Source organism: Salmo salar, chromosome 13 (assembly GCF_965601325.2).
Source record: "Salmo salar chromosome 13, fSalSal1, whole genome shotgun sequence".
NCBI lineage: Eukaryota > Metazoa > Chordata > Actinopteri > Salmoniformes > Salmonidae > Salmo > Salmo salar.
Window position 1 is genome coordinate 92,720,293 of NC_138303.1, and position 18,006 is coordinate 92,738,298.

The 18,006-nt window shown below is 41.8% G+C and overlaps 1 protein-coding gene across 3 annotated transcripts in view; it reads right to left on the reverse strand.

Moving 5' to 3' along the window:
• Window positions 1-8,003: 8,003 nt before the first annotated feature.
• The window catches only part of LOC106568251 (uncharacterized), a 44,568-nt gene continuing 34,565 nt past the window's right edge, over window positions 8,004-18,006 (reverse strand). The window contains exon 6 of one of the 3 annotated variants that reach the window (XM_045692404.2): window positions 8,004-9,136. In XM_045692404.2, the coding sequence (XP_045548360.2) occupies window positions 8,939-9,136 (198 nt within the window). In that variant the 3' untranslated portion in view covers window positions 8,004-8,938. The remainder of the gene's footprint in view (window positions 9,137-18,006) is intronic. The other 2 variants (XM_014138421.3, XM_045692405.2) reach the window with 2 other exon arrangements.

An 18,006-nucleotide genomic window follows, 5' to 3' on the forward strand; every position in this document is an offset into this window, starting at 1 on the left:
CTCTCTAGGGTAGGGGGCAGTATTTGCACGGCCGGATAAAAAACGTACCCGATTTAATCTGGTTATTACTACTGCCCAGAAACTAGAATATGCATATAATTATTGGCTTTGGATAGAAAACACCCTAAAGTTTCTAAAACTGTTTGAATGGTGTCTGTGAGTATAACAGAACTCATATGGCAGGCAAAAACCTGAGAAGATTCCTTACAGGAAGTGGCCTGTCTGACCATTTCTTGGGCTTCTACACTCTCTTTATTGAAAACTGAGGATCTCTGCTGTAACGTGACACTTCCTACGGCTCCCATAGGCTCTCAGAAGGCGGCAAACCGGTGAATGATGTCTTTGCAGGCCCTGGCTGAAAAACACTAGCGCATTTGGATAATGGTCGATCAGAGAACAATGAGACTGAGGCGCGTGCACGAGGCGACACCATGTTTTTATTTTTTCGTCTTTGAACTAAAACAGGGTTTCCCGGTCAGAATATTATCGCTTTTTACGAGAAAAATCGCATAAAAATTGATTTTAAACAGCGGTTGACATGCTTCGAAGTACGGTAATGGAATATTTAGAATTTTTTTGTCACGAAACGTGTCGGGCGCGTCACCCTTCGGATAGTGTCTTGAACGCACGAACAAAACAGAGGATATTTGAACATAACTATGGATTATTTTGAACCAAACCAACATTTGTTATTGAAGTAGAAGTCCTGGGAGTGCATTCTGACGAAGAACAGCAAAGGTAATCAAATTTTTCTAATAGTAAATCGGAGTTTGGTGAGGGCCAAACTTGGTGGGTGTCTAAATAGCTAGCCCGTGATGGCTGGGCTATCTACTCAGAATATTGCAAAATGTGCTTTTGCCGAAAAGCTATTTTAAAATTGGACATAGCGATTGCATAAAGGAGTTATGTATCTATAATTCTTAAAATAATTGTTATGTTTTTTGTGAACGTTCATCGTGAGTAATTTAGTAAATTCACCGGAAGTTTGCGGTGGGTATGCTAGTTCTGAACGTCACATGCTAATGTAAAAAGCTGGTTTTTGATATAAATATGAACTTGATTGAACAAAACATGCATGTATTGTATAACATAATATCCTAGGATTGTCATCTGATGAAGATCATCAAAGGTTAGTGCTGCATTTAGCTGTGGTTTGGGTTTATGTGACATTATATGCTAGCTTGAAAAATGGGTGTCTGATTATTTCTGGCTGGGTACTCTGCTGACATAATCTAATGTTTTGCTTTCGTTGTAAAGCCTTTTTGAAAACGGACAGTGTGGTTAGATTAACGAGAGTCTTGTCTTTAAAATGGTGTAAAATAGTCATATGTTTGAGAAATTGAAGTAATAGCATTTCTAAGGTATTTGAATAACGGGATTCCACTGGCTGTTGAGTAGGTGGGACGATTTCGTCCCACATACCCTAGAGAGGTTAAACAAATCAAAATATATTCTATATTTGAGATTCTTCAAAGTAGCCAACTTTTGCCTTGATAACGGCTTTGCACACTCTTGGCATTCTCTCAACCAGCTTCATGAGGTAGTCACCTGGAATGCATTTCAATTAACAGGTGTGTTAAAAGTTAATTTAATGCGTTTGAGCCAGTCAGTTGTGTTGTTACAAGGTAGGGGTGGTATACAGTAGATAGCCCTATTTGGTAAGTCCATATTATGGCAAGAACAGCTCAAATAAGCAAAGAGAAATAACAGTCCATCATTACTTTAAGACATGAGGGTTAGTCAATACGGAACATTTAAAAGAAATTGACATTTTCTTAAAGTGCAGTCACAAAAACCATCAAGTGCTATGATGAAATTGGCTCCCACGAGGACCGCCACAGGAAAGGAACACCCAGAGTTACCTCTGCTGCAGAGGATTCATTCATCAGAGTTACCAGCCTCTGAAATTGCAGCCCAAATTTTTTTCCAGAGTTCAAGTAACAGACACATGTCAACATCAACTGTTCAGAAGAGACTGCGTGAATCAGGCCTTCATGGTCGAATTGCTGCAAAGAAACCACTACTAAAGTTTGCTTTCATTTAATAATAAAAAGCATGAAAAGGTAGCATAATGGGATAATATCTTACTGTGGTGTGTAAGGAATCCAATACTTTAGCTTGCATTCAGTACAAATCACATTATTTTGGCAGCACCTCCTCTAAGAGTATGAATTAGGCTGTTTGAGAAGATTTGAATCCTAAGCAACCTGGCTACACATAGCTACAGTACTAGGTCAAAGCTGTGTGCTGGAAAACCTTGGTAGAGCATCGGTGAAATAGGCACTGTGGCGCTCATGAATTTTCGGCTTCAGACCAATGCCTATTCTCACTTAAAACATTGTTTTTGGTTTTTAATACAAAAAAACACTTCTGACAGATAGCAGCTATCTTAACTTTAAATAGATAGCAGGCTAAATGTAGCTAGCTATGTTAGTTAGCAAAACATACGATTGTGAGCCAGCCAGCCAACACTTACAGTTATTATATGAAAGTTTGAATTCTTCTTCTTTGGTATCATGGCGTTCACACATTTATTTCGTGCATGCCGCCACCTACTGTGCGGTAGTGTGTGGTCAATTACTTTATATTATGTGATACAAAAATAAAAAGGAAGGCGGGGAAAGCAAAAAATTGCACCACCAACTAACCCTACACCTATACCACTTTTTCATAAACAAAAAATAAATATACATGTATTTTAAAATGTATAATAATAAAATCCCCTTCCAACTAAACCCTACACTCAATAAAAATCCACTATCCCATTCCACTACCTTGACCCTTTCTGCTCCTGCAGCTTTCCAATGACCTGAGAGGATGGGAAACCGCCACTCAAAACACTCTGTAACTTTTCTGAAGTCAAATCTCATATACCCAAATACTTCTCTGCAACTGCCACCACAACATCTATTTTCTGTCATTTACGTTACAGTTGATAACCATTGCTATGAACGCTAAGAAGCCAACCTTACAGAAGCATATATCACTCATTGGCCTATCCCCATCACAGGGAGCCTCTCCAGATCCCTCACCCTTGACCCATCCTCCTCTAATTTTTCCACTGCCTCAGCATACAACACCTTCTGCACTACTCTGATTAGCCACCTCAACCTGCCTCTCTTGCACCGGGCACTTCCAATCTCCAGCAACATGGGCACCCCTACAGTTGACACACAATTTTATCCACCGAAACTACACAATCCTCTGTCCCATGCCCTCCTGCAAACTTCCAACATCTTGGAATCCCCCTCTAGACACTGCTGCAACATGACCATAAGTGTTGCACCTGAAACAACACAGTGGATTCGGCACACAAGCTCTAACAGCATAACTGATATATCCTAACATGACTTTTTCGGGTAAAACCTCAAAACGACTGACAGTGACTTTCACCACGGGTATGCATTGCACCAAATGGCGGGCGTCACAAACACTAGGAATCTTCAACTTCAATTTCTCCATCTCCACACTTAAAGCTACCCCAGAAATCACGCCTTTCAATGATACCCTATTACTAAGGGCAAAGCAAGAAACAGATCTTGACCCAAGTTGAGTGACGCGGAGCACTCGCTCTCTCTGGCAGAAGAAACACAAACAAATATCCCAAGTCCAATACAGGTTACTGATTCAACTGCACCCAACTCCTTTCCCACCCACTCTGAAACCACAAATGTATGCACCAAAAGGCAAGGATCTACTTTCTCCAAAAATCTCTCATACTAGAACAGTTTCTTCTTTACGTCCATTGATGCCAAGCTCAGGTTCTGAGCTCTTCACCACACCTTCCACCTCACTTAACTCGCCCTCATTCACTTCCATTTCACCTCCAGAACTCGCCCTCATTCACATCCATTTCACCTCCAGAATTCGGTTTGGTGCACGGCTCACTTTGTTTGCACTTGACACCAATCTTCTTCGACACCCCATCTCCATCTTCCTCAAATTCAAATCCAACCTCTGCTTTCCTCATTCTCTTCGACCTCTTCTTCCTTCTCCATTCCTCCTCAGAAATCCACTTTTCTGTGCCCCTGTCCCAATATTCCTCTTCTTCCGACTTTGCTTGCGGCCTTGGTGGCATCCCAACGTAACTCCATCTCAGAATCCAAAATTCGATCAAGCCTTGCACACTACCACCCTTACCTTAGTTCTGCTTTTGAAAGCAACTGCAACATTCCCATTGGAACAGCATAACATAGCTGCTATATTCACAGTGTGAACAGTGAAAACTTGATTTCAAGTGCTTCATGAAGTAATGGTCAAAGAGAGAGAGGTGTGGGTCTACTCCAACCAGAGGCTAAATAAATGTTATGATAGAAAATAAGTATTTATTTCATAATTGTAAAAATGATAGGCTATAAGTTGACAGAAGACACATTCTGACTTTCACCCAACTATACAGTAATCCTTCCTATGACCAAAGGCAGACCAACACACTCTGACACATCTTGCTATCTACCTATAAAAACAACTGTCCCTGAATCCCAATAGCTTTTTTCACAAGGAAATGCCACTTTAGAAAATTTCCATATGTTACACCCATGCAATTTGCTTCTGGAGGTGCACCTGTCAGGGAGAATGCAATAAATTGAGAGTGCATTCATCTAAAGGCATAGTGGTAGTCTAAACCTGATGATTACTTCCTGGTGATTACTTCCGGCGCTGACAGAGATGGCCGCCTCGCTTCGCGTTCCTAGGAAACTATGCATTTTTTCTGTGTTATTTCTTAGAATGTTACCATAGGAAATCTTAGGTTTTATTACATACAGTCGGGAGGAACTATTTGATATAAGAGCAATGTCAACTCACCAACATTACGACCAGGAATACAACTTCCCGAAGAGGATCCTCTGTTTGGCCTACCACCCAGGACAATGGATCGGATCCCAGCCGGCGACCCAAAACAACGGTACCGCAGAAGGGGCAGACGGAACGGTCTTCTGGTCAGGCTCCATTGACGGGCACATCGCGCACCGCTCTCAAGCATACTACTCGCCAATGTCCAGTCTCTTGACAACAAGGTAGACGAAATCCGAGCAAGGGTAGCCTTCCAGAGAGACATCAGAGACTGTAACGTTCTTTGTTTCACGGAAACATGGCTCACTCGAGACACGCTATTGGTGTCGGTACAGCCACCTGGTTTCTTCACGCATCGCGCCGACAGAAACAAGCATCTCTCTGGTAAGAAGGGTGGGGGTGTATGCCTTATGATTAACGAGACGTGGTGTGATCATAACAACATACAGGAACTCAAGTCCTTTTGATCACCTGACGTAGAATTCCTCACAATCAAATGCCGACCGCATTATCTACGAAGAGAATTCTCTTCGATCATAATCACAGTCGTGTATATTCCCCCCAAGCAGACACAGACGGCCCTGAAAGAACTTCTTTCGACTCTATGTAAACTGGAAACCATATCCTGAGGCTGCATTTATTGTAGCTGGGGATTTTAACAAGGCTAATCTGAAAACAAGGCTCCCTAAATTCTATCAGCATATCGATTGCACAACCCGGACTGGCAAAACCCTGGATCATTGTTATTCTAACTTCCATAATGCATATAAGGCCCGCCCCCGCCCTCCTTTCGGAAAAGCTCACCACAACTCCATTTTGTTGCTCCCAGCCTATAGACAGAGACTAAAACAGGAAGCACCCGCGCTCAGGTCTGTTCAACGCTGGTCCGACCAATCGGATTCCACGCTTCAAGATTGCTTCAATCACGTGGACTGGGATAACGTCGAACAACAACATTGATGAATATTCTGATTCGGTGAGCGAGTTTATTAGCAAGTGCATTGGCGATGTTGTACCCACAGCGTCTATTAAAACATTCCCGAACCAGAAACCGTGGATTGATGGCAGCATTCGCGCAAAACTGAAAGCACGAACCACTGCTTTTAATCAGGGCAAGGTGACCGGAAGCATGACCGAATACAAACAGTGTAGCTATTCCCTCCGCAAGGCAATCAAACAAGCTAAGCGTCAGTATAGAGACAAAGTGGAGTCGCAATTCAACGGCTCAGACACGAGAGGTATGTGGCAGGGTCTACAGTCAATCACGGACTACAAAAGAAAAAACAGCCTCGTCGCGGACCACGATGTCTTGCTCCCAGACAGACTAAACAACTTCTTTGCGCGCTTTGAGGACAATACAGTGCCACTGACACAGCCTGCGGGCTCTCCTTCACTGCAGTTAAACGTGTTAACCCTCGCAGGGCTGCAGGCCCAGACGGCACCCCTGGCCGTGTCCTCAGAGCATGCGCAGACCAGCTGGCTGGTGTGTTTACGGACATATTCAATCAATCCTTATCTCAGTCTGCTGTTCCCACATGCTTCGAGGGCCACCATTGTTCCTGTTCCCAAGAAAGCTAAGGTAACTGAGCTAAAGGACTACCGCCCTGTAGCACTCACTTCCGTCATCATGAAGTGCTTTGAGAGACTAGTAAAGGACCATATCACCTCCACCCTACCTGACACCCTAGACCCACGCCAATTTGCTTACCGCCCCCCTAGGTCCACTGATGACGCAATCGCCATTACATTTACATATTTAGCAGACGCTCTTACCCAGAGCGACTTACAGTAGTGAATGCATACATTACATACAATTTCATACATTTTTTTTTCTGTGCTGGCCCCCCATGGGAATCGAACCCACAACCCTGGCGTTGCAAACACCATGCTCTACCAACTGAGCTACAGGGAAGGCTGTAGGGAAGGCCATCACACTGCCCTAACCCATCTGGACAAGAGGAATACCTATGTAAGAATGCTGTTCATTGATTACAGCTCAGCATTTAACATCATAGTACCCTCCAAACTCGTCATTAAGCTCGAATCCTGGGTCTCGACCCCGCCCTGTGCAACTGGGTCCTGGACTTCCTGACGGGCCGCCCCCAGGTGGTGAGGGTAGGTAACAACATCTCCATCCCGCTGATCCTCAACACTGGGTCCCCACAAGGGTGCATTCTCAGCACTCTCCTGTACTCCCTGCGTGGCCATGCACACCTCCAACTCAATCATCAAGTTTGCAGATGACACTACAGTGGTAGGCTTGATTACCAACAACGACGAGACGGCCTACAGGGAGGAGGTGAGGGCCTCGGAGTGTGGTGTCAGGAAAATAACCTCACACTCAATGTCAACGAAACAAATGAGATGATCGTGGACTTCAGGAAACAGCAGAGGGAGCAGCCCCCTATCTACATTGACGGGACAGTAGTGGAGAGGGTGGAAAGTTAAGTTTCTCGGCGTACATATCACGGACAAACTGAAATGGTCCACCCACACAGACAGCATAGTGAAGAAGGTGCAGCAGCGCCTCTTCAACCTCAGGAGGCTGAAGAAATTCGGTTTGTCACCAAAAACACTCACAAACTTTTACAGATGCACAATCGAGAGCATCCTGTCGAGCTGTATCACCGCCTGGTACGGCAGCTGCTCCGCCAATAACCGTAAGGCTCTCCAGAGGGTAGTGAGGTCTGCACAACGCATCACCGGGTGCCAACTACCTGCCCTCCAGGACACCTACACCACCCGATGTCACAGGAAGGCTAAAAGATCATCACGGACAACAATCACCCGAGCCACTGCCTGTTCACCCCGCTATCATCCAGAAGGCGAGGTCAGTACAGGTGCATCAAAGCGGGGACCGAGAGACTGAAAAACAGCTTCTATCTCAAGGCCATCAGACTGTAAAACAGCCATCACTAACATTGAGTGGCTGCTGGCAACATACTGACTCAACTCTAGACACTTTAATAATGGTAAAATGCATGTAATAAATGTATCACTAGCCACTTTAAACAATACCACTTTATATAATGTTTACATACCCTACATTACTCATCTCATATGTATATACTCTACTCTATACCATCTACTGCATCTTGTCTATGCCTTTCGGCCATCACTCATTCATATATTTGTATGTACATTCTCATTCCTTTACACTTGTGTGTATAAGGTAGTTGTGAAATTGTTAGGTTAGATTACTTGTTAGATATTACTGCATGGTTGGAGCTAGAAGCACAAGCATTTTGCTACACTCGCATTAACATCTACTTACCATGTGTATGTGACAAATACAATTTGATTTGAACTTGGTTTGTCTGTAGTCTAAATTAGTTTATCGGTAGTCTAAATTGTTTTAATTATTAATCCATGTTTCTTTAGACTATAATTTTTTCAATTATTTATTCTTCAAAGTGCTTTAACAAAGTTTACAATATAAGAAAAGGACATCTCAATATGTACACATGAGTTATACAGTAAGAGGGAATAATATCCACATTATTTTGTTAGTTCACAGACAACCAATAATACGAAGTAACCCTTTACCGACAGGTATAGCTCATTATAATGTGGTTGTAATTAATGTTAATACTTGTTACCGGTATGACCCCTATTATACCGGTCTGTCTGCCTAGTGTTACCAAATACACAAACTCAATGTGCCACTGTTCTGTTGGAGATTTCTTTTTTTTGTTCTTTTTTTTTGTTACTATTCAATTCCTTCTTCAGTGGTTTTGCTCTGGATTTAACCTTCATATCACACTCCTTACAATCACATCAAAACGTTAATAGAAAGACAAACCAAACCAACTGCCAAAAATGTACAGCACCTAACAGGCCTGTGTGGATTTGGTTCATGTTCTTATACACACACACACCATAGAGTTGTAGTTGTTAAGATACCATTATTTAGAGTTTAGACAACATTCAAAATGTAATGAACAATCAAAAGTGCATCTGTTCAGTAGGAATAGACGAAGCCAGTGCTTGGCATGTTATACATAGGTGAATGAAACGTTCTTTGGGAGGCAAGCAGGAATTCTTCAAACAGCCTAACACATAGGCATTGAGGGAAATAAACATCTAGGAAGCCTTGCTCTGAATGATTAGGAACAGGATGTAGAAATATATATTTCTAGACGTCTCATTTGAGTGAGTTCATGGACATCAGGATACTGGGTTGCTCCTCAATGATGCGCACCAGCAGGTTGTCAATGTACTGCTCCAGCTCCTTGATCTTGTTGTCCCTCTTGGAGAGCTGGTCCTGCTGCTTCACCACCAGGGAGATCAGCTCCTCCTGGGTCAGCTGGGAGTACTGACCTTTGACCCCTGTGTCTTTGACCTAGAAGGAAAGAGGGGAATGGAGGTGGTATGAGTTAGTGCCATTTATATGTTTCCATACAATTCTCCAAAGATATGCCATGCATTATCTATTAAGCAATGTTTAGTCTATGCATGAACCCCTACAAAGAGCACCTTCAAAAATATTGCTAAACTTTAAGCACCCAACCAAGGCTACTGTATTTTGTTTCTTTACATAAGCAGAAAGGATTCAATGCACAAAAAAGTTATAGCTTTCAGACACTTGTAATGGATGGCATGCTTGGGTGCAATGTCAACCAGATCTAATTTCTAAGGAGTCCTGGAGCCTATGACTTCCCACACATGATTCTACCTCACTCCTGATTGGAGGAATTGTGTTTCTTCTGGACTTGTCTCCGTGTTGCTGTGCTGTTTGTTGCTACTTGGCTACCTGTTTTTACTTTTATTAACAGTTTAATCAAAATCAGCATTTACTAACATCTGTTTTTTCCTCACTCAACCTTTTTCATTCAACTTTTTCACCCCGGATGCTTTATCTGGACATGGTTCTACAGGACCTCCACCAGCTGAAAAAGCGAAGTAGTAACATTAACACTATGCCTTCTAATTGCAGTCACTGTACTCTTAATATACAAGACAACTTTCCCCTTATTGTGAGGATAGCAGTGTTACAAGCCCAACTTCCGATGCAATCGTTAGGCAAGGGCAATTTAAATGTAGGAAGGGATGAAACAGCGTCTGCGCCACCAGTAAGTACAGATAGTAGTATAAATCCCCTTGCACAGTCCCCGCAGCCGGACAATTTTCTCATGGCTTCTGGAAAGAAATTCTGTTGGCACACTCAACCTGTGTCGCTCATTCAAATGAAAGAAACGTTCAACTGGTTCTCCCCATTAAGCAACGAGTCAGAGTCAGAGGCCGAGCTTTCTCAGGTCTCTCCTCCACCTGTTACGGGGTCTGAGCCATTAGCGACTCCATTACCCCCAACATTAGACTTAAAAAGAATCATCCAGCGATCATACACTGTTTACCAGGGGGCAGGGCTACCAACGTAAAGGCTAATCTGAAGAGGGTACTGGCTAAGGCTAAAACTGTAGACCGTAGAGTATAGGGCAGTGGAGGCTCCTTAGAGGAGGAAGGGGAGGACCACCCTCCTCAGTGAAATTTCATAAAAATAAAGTTATTTTTAAATAAAACTATATTAAATATATTCATATGTCACCAAATAATTGATTAAATAACACTTTTTTGCAATGAAGGTCTGCAGTAACTTCAACAGCACTGTCTGGGGTAGCACCATGGTGCAGCCGGAGGACAGCTAGCATCCATCCTCCTCTGGCTACATTGACTTCAATACAAAACCTAGGAGGCTCGTAGGCCTCACCCCCTTCCATAGACATGGTAATTATGACGACTTCCGGAGGACGTCCTCCAACCAATCAAAGCTTTTGCAGTATGAACTGACATGCTATCCATCCAATCAGAGAATTAGGATCAGAGAATGAACTATTGAGTTGTATTGGGATTGTGCCACAGAGCATTATGGGGGTTCTATGTGTTGAGAACTTGGTGACATTGTTGGATAGAGATTATGAAAAGTGATAGGTAAGCATTTCTTGGAATATTATTCAATTCAATTTAGTTTTTTTAAATGACAGGAGACTGAGGAGGTATATATTATCAATTGTTTTCTTGGTTTTAGAACTTTATTTGTGTGTCCAGTTAGTGCAATTTATTTAAATTTGCCTTGCTAACTTCAGTAGCTAGCTAGCTAGCTACCAGTGCCAGTGTGCAGTTTTCTGCATCAGAATGGTAGAATGAGCAACGCTGCCGAAAATGTTGTGGACTTTTTGTTGAAGAACCCCTTTCATTCTCTGGGGTACACAGAAAATGTGCAAATTAAAAGCAAGGGTCGACCTCTGCCTGAGATCAGTTTCATGAAGAAGGATGAAAAGGTGAGGGCGTTCAATACCACCTGGTATCAAAAGTATTGCTGGTTAACAGGGAGACTTTCATCAAGCCGCCTGTATCGCTGGCCTTGCATGAATTTGCTTTTAGAGGACACGACAAGATGGAAATTTCCGCCGACAAGGGCAGCTTGCAGAGGAAATTGCACGTTACGATGCTTTACTTGCTGAACATATCGAACTTTCGACTGTCTTTTCTGGGATGTTGAAAACAATTCTGAATGATTTGATAGCTCCCATCCATTAACTTCTCTGGGCTAGGTGGGACGTGACCGTCCCACACTATTCAACAGCCAGTGAAATAGCATGGCGCGAAATACAAAACAGCAAAAATCTCAATTTAATTTTCTCAAACAATCAACTATTTTACACCATTTTAAAGATAAGACTCTCATTAATCTAACCTCATTGTCCGATTTCAAAAAGGCTTTATGGCGAAAGCATAAAATTAGATTATGTTAGGACATAAACTTCACAAGAAAATCCACACAGCCATTTTCCAAGCAAGGACATGCATCACAAAAACCAAAAGTACAGCTAAAATATTCACTAACCTTTGATGATCATCAGATGGCACTCATAGGACTTCATGTTATACAATACATGTATGTTTTGCTTGATAAAGTTCATATTTATATCCAAAAACAGCATTTTACATTGGCGCGTGATGTTCAGAAAATGTATTCCCACCAAAACTTCCGGTGAATGTGCACATCAATTTACAAAAATACTCATCATAAAGGTTGATAAAATGTACAACAGTTATTGAAAGAATTATAGATACACTACTCCTTGACGCAACCGCTTTGTCAGATTTCAAAATAACTTTACGGAGAAAGCACATTGTTCAATATTCTGAGTACATAACTCAGCCATCGAAGCAAGCTATACAGCTACCCGCCAAGTTCTGGCATCAACAAAACTCTGAATTAGTATTATAAATATTCTCTTACCTTTGCTGATCTTCGTCAGAATGCACGCCGAGGACTCCTACTTCTACAAGAAATGTTTGTTTTGTTCGAAATACTCCATATTTATGTCCAAATACCTCAGTTTTGGTTGTGCGTTCAGATCACTATCCAAAGGCATAACGCGTGAGCGCAGTACCAGAGACGAACAGTCAAAATGTTCCATTACCGGTCGTAGAAACATGTCAAACGTTGTTTACAATCAATCCTTAGGGTATTTTTTAACATAAAACGTCGATAATATTCCAACCGGACAATAGCGTATTCATTCCAGGAGAAAAAGAAGGAACGGCACGCTCACGCAGTTTTAGAAACTTCAGAGTGTTTTCTATCCAAATCTACTATAAATATGCAAATATTTAACTCTGAGCCCGAGTATTAGGCAGTTTACTCTGGGCACGCTTTTCATCCGAAATCAAAAATACTGCCCCCTATACCCTAAAAAGTTAAAAGATTAAAGAGAGAGTTGGACGCAGCACAATTTTTCACGTGCGCTCAAGTAGGCTTTCCACTTTCCTCCAGTATTTATTTAGCACATAATCACTCGGGACAGACACAAGCAAAAACTCATGATATAAATGTTGCAGCAGCCTAGGCTACACCTAAACATTGGAAATCTGACATGCTGTATGGGATGAAAACAAGACTATTTTTCAGTCTGATCAACTGTAGGCTACTAATAAGAGCAGCTGCTTACAGCCTATGAGCCCTGTCCATCTGGTCAGGGTAAACTAATTGGTAACGTTATGTGTTTATAGTCCATTTGTGTGTCAGGAGAAAATGTGAATGTGATCAAATGTTGTTTATATTCAACACTGGGCTGGCTAGGCTGCCTATACGTTTTTAATTCATAATGATTAACTGGAATGAATCAAACCACATAATAGTGATGACAGATGTGAGTTAATGTTTTATTAGGCTGAGAGTTGCTTAGGCCTGCATGATGCAAACATGCATAAAGCAAGCTCAGCCCTGTGAGTTCTATTGTCTATCAGTTGTCTGTGTGTCTGGGTAGAGGAAATTACCTTCTTAATCTAGTCTAAATATAATTAATATGAACAAGTATAAGGTTGCTGTAGCTTGACAGGGTTTTCATCCCCCCAGGGCCAGGAGTTTTTTTCAGGAGCTTTTAAAAATCATGTGACCTGATTAGCCCATATAAAACCTTTTTACAACTGATTAATCACTGTCATACCTTATAGGGTCCAGAGTTTTCCTAGTTAGGTTAACATAAGGAAAAACTCCAGGCCCCAGGGGGTAAAAATTGCCCCACCGCTCTGGGACCTACGGTGCCACCAGTCTGCTTGCAGTTGTCAGTTACCGTCAGGTATGTGGATGATCAGGGCTTTATTCAGGAACATTTCTTGGGCTACTTTGATGTGTCAAGTGGGCGAGATGTGCAGTCTGTGTTCGACTTTATGAATTTTGAGATGTCTGAGTTTAAGTTCATAGAGAAATTTGTTGTCCAAACCTACGATGGCGCAGCTGTAATGGAATGAATCTGCTATTTGTATTTACAACTTAGTCCCCTACTGTTCCCTGATTAAGAGGTGATGACTACTCCACTCCACTACCTTTGTCAACTTTCTCCTGACATGAACTGAAGCCATGCCTCATGTGCCCGCTCATCCACTGGAACATTGAATGTTTCCCCTCCAAGCACTGTGAGTACCCCTATAAATTCTCATTCCTGTTTGTAGAGTCAATCACATTTTTACACATCAATGATTTTACTCCTTGCTTGGACTAACTAATTCTTGGCTCTTTTGTCTAACTGTGTAGTGTGTTGTGTTATTGTTTTTTGTCTTCCCAGTCAAATCCAGTCCTGCACTGGTCAAGCCTCTGAACACCTCAACTCATGCCTCATACCCTCATTCAATCACTGCTGTGATCCCTTTCCCATACGGTGTAAGTAGCCCTCTCATTCCCATAATATTGTACTATAAATGTCTTTATTAAATGCTTTAGGTTAAAATAATTAGTCTTTAACAATTGTTTAAACACACTGTCATCTCTGTGCGTTATGCACCTATACCGTGGGTCTCCCATCCTCCTCAATTGTTCAAGTCACCTGCCTCCACTGGTATAGGGATATTGCTATCCATGTCAGCACCAACGATGTTAGGATGAAACAGTCAGAGGTCAGCAAGCGCAACATAGCTTCAGCATGTAAATTAGCTAGAAAGATGTGTCGGCATCAAGTAATTGTCTCGGGCCCCCTCCCAGTTAGGGGGATTAATGAGCTCTACAGCAGAATATCACAACTCAATCGCTGGTCGAAAACAGTTTTCTACCCCTCCCAAAAGATAGAATTTGTAGATAATTGGCCCCTCTTTCAGGGACTCACCCACAAACAGGACCAAGCCTGGCCTGCTGAGGAGTGACGGACTCCATCCTAGCTGGAGGGGTGCTCCCATTTCATCTATCAACATAGACAGGGCTCTAACTCCTCTAGCGCCACAATGAGATCGCCTGCTGCCTGGCCTGCACCCTGTTAGCCAGCATGCTAGCTTAGTGGAGTCTGCCACTAGCAGTCAGTGTAGTCAGCTCAGCTATCCCCTTGAGACCGTGTCTGTGCCTCGATCTAGGTTGAGTAAAACTAAACATGGCGGTGTATGCGCTAGCAATCTCACTGGAATAAAGACTTCCTCCATTCCTGTCATTATTGAAAGATGATTGTGATATCTCACATCTCAAAATAGGGCTACTTAATGTTAGATCCCTCACTTCCAAGGCAGTTATAGTCAATGAACTAATCACTGATCATAATCTTAACCTCTTACATCTAGACGTTCCGCTAGCGGAACACCTGCTCCAATATCCAATGATGGGCGTGGCGCGAAATACAAATTCCTCTAAAAGCCGAAAACTTCCATTTTTCAAACATATGACTATTTTACAGCATTTTAAAGACAAGACTCTCGTTAATCTAACCACACTGTCCGATTTCAAAAAGGCTTTACAACGAAAGCAAAACATTAGATCATGTCAGCAGAGTACCCAGACAGAAATAATCAGACACCCATTTTTCAAGCTAGCATATAATGTCACAAAAAACAAAACCACAGCTAAATGCAGCACTAACCTTTGATGATCTTCATCAGATGACAACCCTAGGACATTATGTTATACAATGCATGCATGTTTTGTTCAATCAAGTTCATATTTATATCAAAAACCAGCTTTTTTACATTAGCATGTGACGTTCAGAACTAGCATACCCCCCGCAAACATCCGGTGAATTTACTAAGTTACTCACGATAAACGTTCACAAAAAACATAACAATTATTTTAAGAATTATAGATACAGAACTCCTCTATGCACTCGATATGTCCGATTTTAAAATAGCTTTTCGGTGAAAGCACATTTTGCAATATTCTCAGTAGATAGCCCAGCCATCACGGCTAGCCATTTAGACACCGACCAAGTTTAGCCCTGATCAAACTCCGATTTACTATTACAAAAGTTTCATTACCTTTGTTGTCTTCGTCAGAATACACTCCCAGGACTGCTACTTCAATAACAAATGTTGGTTTGGTCCAAAATAATCCATCGTTATATCCAAATTGCGGCGTTTTGTTCGTGCATTCCAAGACACTATCCGAAATGGTAAATCAGGGTCGCGAGCATGGCGCAATTCGTGACAAAAGATTTCTAAATATTCCATTACCGTACTTCGAAGCATGTCAACCGCTGTTTAAAATCCATTTTTATGCCATTTTTCTCGTTTTTCTGGATAAAAAAACGTACCCGATTTAATCTGGTTACTACTCCTGCCCAGTAACTAGAATATGCATATAATTATTGGCTTTGGATAGAAAACACCCTAAAGTTTCTAAAACTGTTGGAATGGTGTCTGAGTATAACAGAACTCCTATGGCAGGCCAAAACCTGAGAAGATTTCAAGCAGGAAGTGGCCTGTCTGAGAAGTAGCGTTTCATCTTGGCTCTTTTTATTGAAGACTCAGGATCTGTGCAATAACGTGACACTTCCTACGTCTTCCATAGGGTCTCAGAGCCCGGGAAAAAGTTGAACGATATCGAGGCAGGCTCTGGCTGAAACACTTTATCGCTTTTGGCAAGTGGCCACTCAGAGTACAATGGGCTTAGGCGCGTGCCCTCTTCGACCGAATCCTTTCTTTTCCTTTGTCTGTTTATCTAAACGCAGATTTCCAGTCGGAATATTATCGCTTTTTTATGAGAAAAATGGCATAATTGATTTTAAACAGCGGTTGACATGCTTCGAAGTACGGTAATGGAATATTTAAAATTCTTTTGTCACAAATTGCGCCATGCTCGTCACCCTTATTTAGCCTTTAGGATAGTGTCTAGAACACACGAACAAAACGCCGCTGTTTGGATATAACGATGGATTATTTTGGACCAAACCAACATTTGTTATTGAAGTAGAAGTCCTGGGAGTGCATTCTGATGAAGACAACAAAGGTAATAACATTTTTCTTATAGTAAATCTGACTTTGATGAGTGCTAAACCTGCTGGGTGTCTAAATAGCTAGCCCTGTGATGCCGGGCTATCTACTGAGAATATTGCAAAATGTGCTTTCACCGAAAAGCTATTTTAAAATCGGACATATCGAGTGCATAGAGGAGTTCTGTATCTATAATTCTTAAAATAATTGTTATGCTTTTTGTGAACGTTTATCGTGAGTAATTTAGTAAATTCACCGGCAGTGTTCGGTGGGAATGCTAGTCACATGCTAGTCACATGCTAATGTAAAAAGCTGTTTTTTGATATAAATATGAACTTGATTGAACAAAACATGCATGTATTGTATAACATAATGTCCTAGGGTTGTCATCTGATGAAGATCATCAAAGGTTAGTGCTACATTTAGCTGTGGTTTGGGTTTATGTGACATTATATGCTAGCTTGAAAAATGGGTGTCTGATTATTTCTGTCTGAGTACTCTGCTGACATAATCTAATGTTTTGCTTTCGTTGTAAAGCCTTTTTGAAATCGGACAGTGTGGTTAGATTAACAAGAGTTATCTTTAAAATGGTGTAAAATAGTCATATTTTTGAAAAATTGAAGTAATAGCATATCTAAGGATTTTAATAACGCGCCACAGGATTCAACTGGCTGTTGAGTAGCGTCCCACCTAGCCCATAGAGGTTAACAGACTCAGAAATTGCAGCCCAAATAAATGCTTCACAGAGTTCAAGTAAAACACATCTCAATATCAACTGTTCAGAGGAGACTGCATGAATCAGGCCTTCATGGTCGAATTGCTACAGAGAAACCACTACTAAAGGACACCAATAAGAGACTTGCTTGGGCCAAGAAACACGAGCAATGGACATTAGACTGAAGAGTCCAAATTTGAGGTTTTTGGTTCCAACCACCGTTTCTTTGTGTGACGCAGAGTAGGTGAACGGATGATCTCCGTATGTGTGGTTCCCACTGTGAAGCACGGAGGAGGAGGTGTGATGGTGCTTTGCTGGTGTCACTATGTGATTTATTTTGAATTCAAGGCACACTTAACAAGCATGGCTACCACAGCATTCTGCAGCAATACACCATCCAATCTGGTCTGCGATTAGTGGGACTGTCATTTTTTTTTTCAACAGGACAATGACCCAACACACCTCCAGGCTGTGTAAGGGCAATTTGAACAAGGAGGAGAGTGATGGAGTGCTGCATCAGATGACCTGGCCTCCACAATTCCCCAACCCAATTGAGATGGTTTGGAATGAGTTGGATCACAGAATTAAGGAAAAGCAGCCAACAAGTTCTCAAAATATGTAGAAACTCCTTCAAGACTGTTGGAAAAGCATTCCAGGTGAAGCTGATTGAGAGAATGCCAAGAGTGTGCAAAGCTGTCATCAAGGCAAAGGGTGGCTACTTTGAACAATCTAAAATATATTTTGATTTGTTTAACACTTGTTTTGGTTACTACATGATTCCATATGTGTTATTTCATTGTGTTGATGTC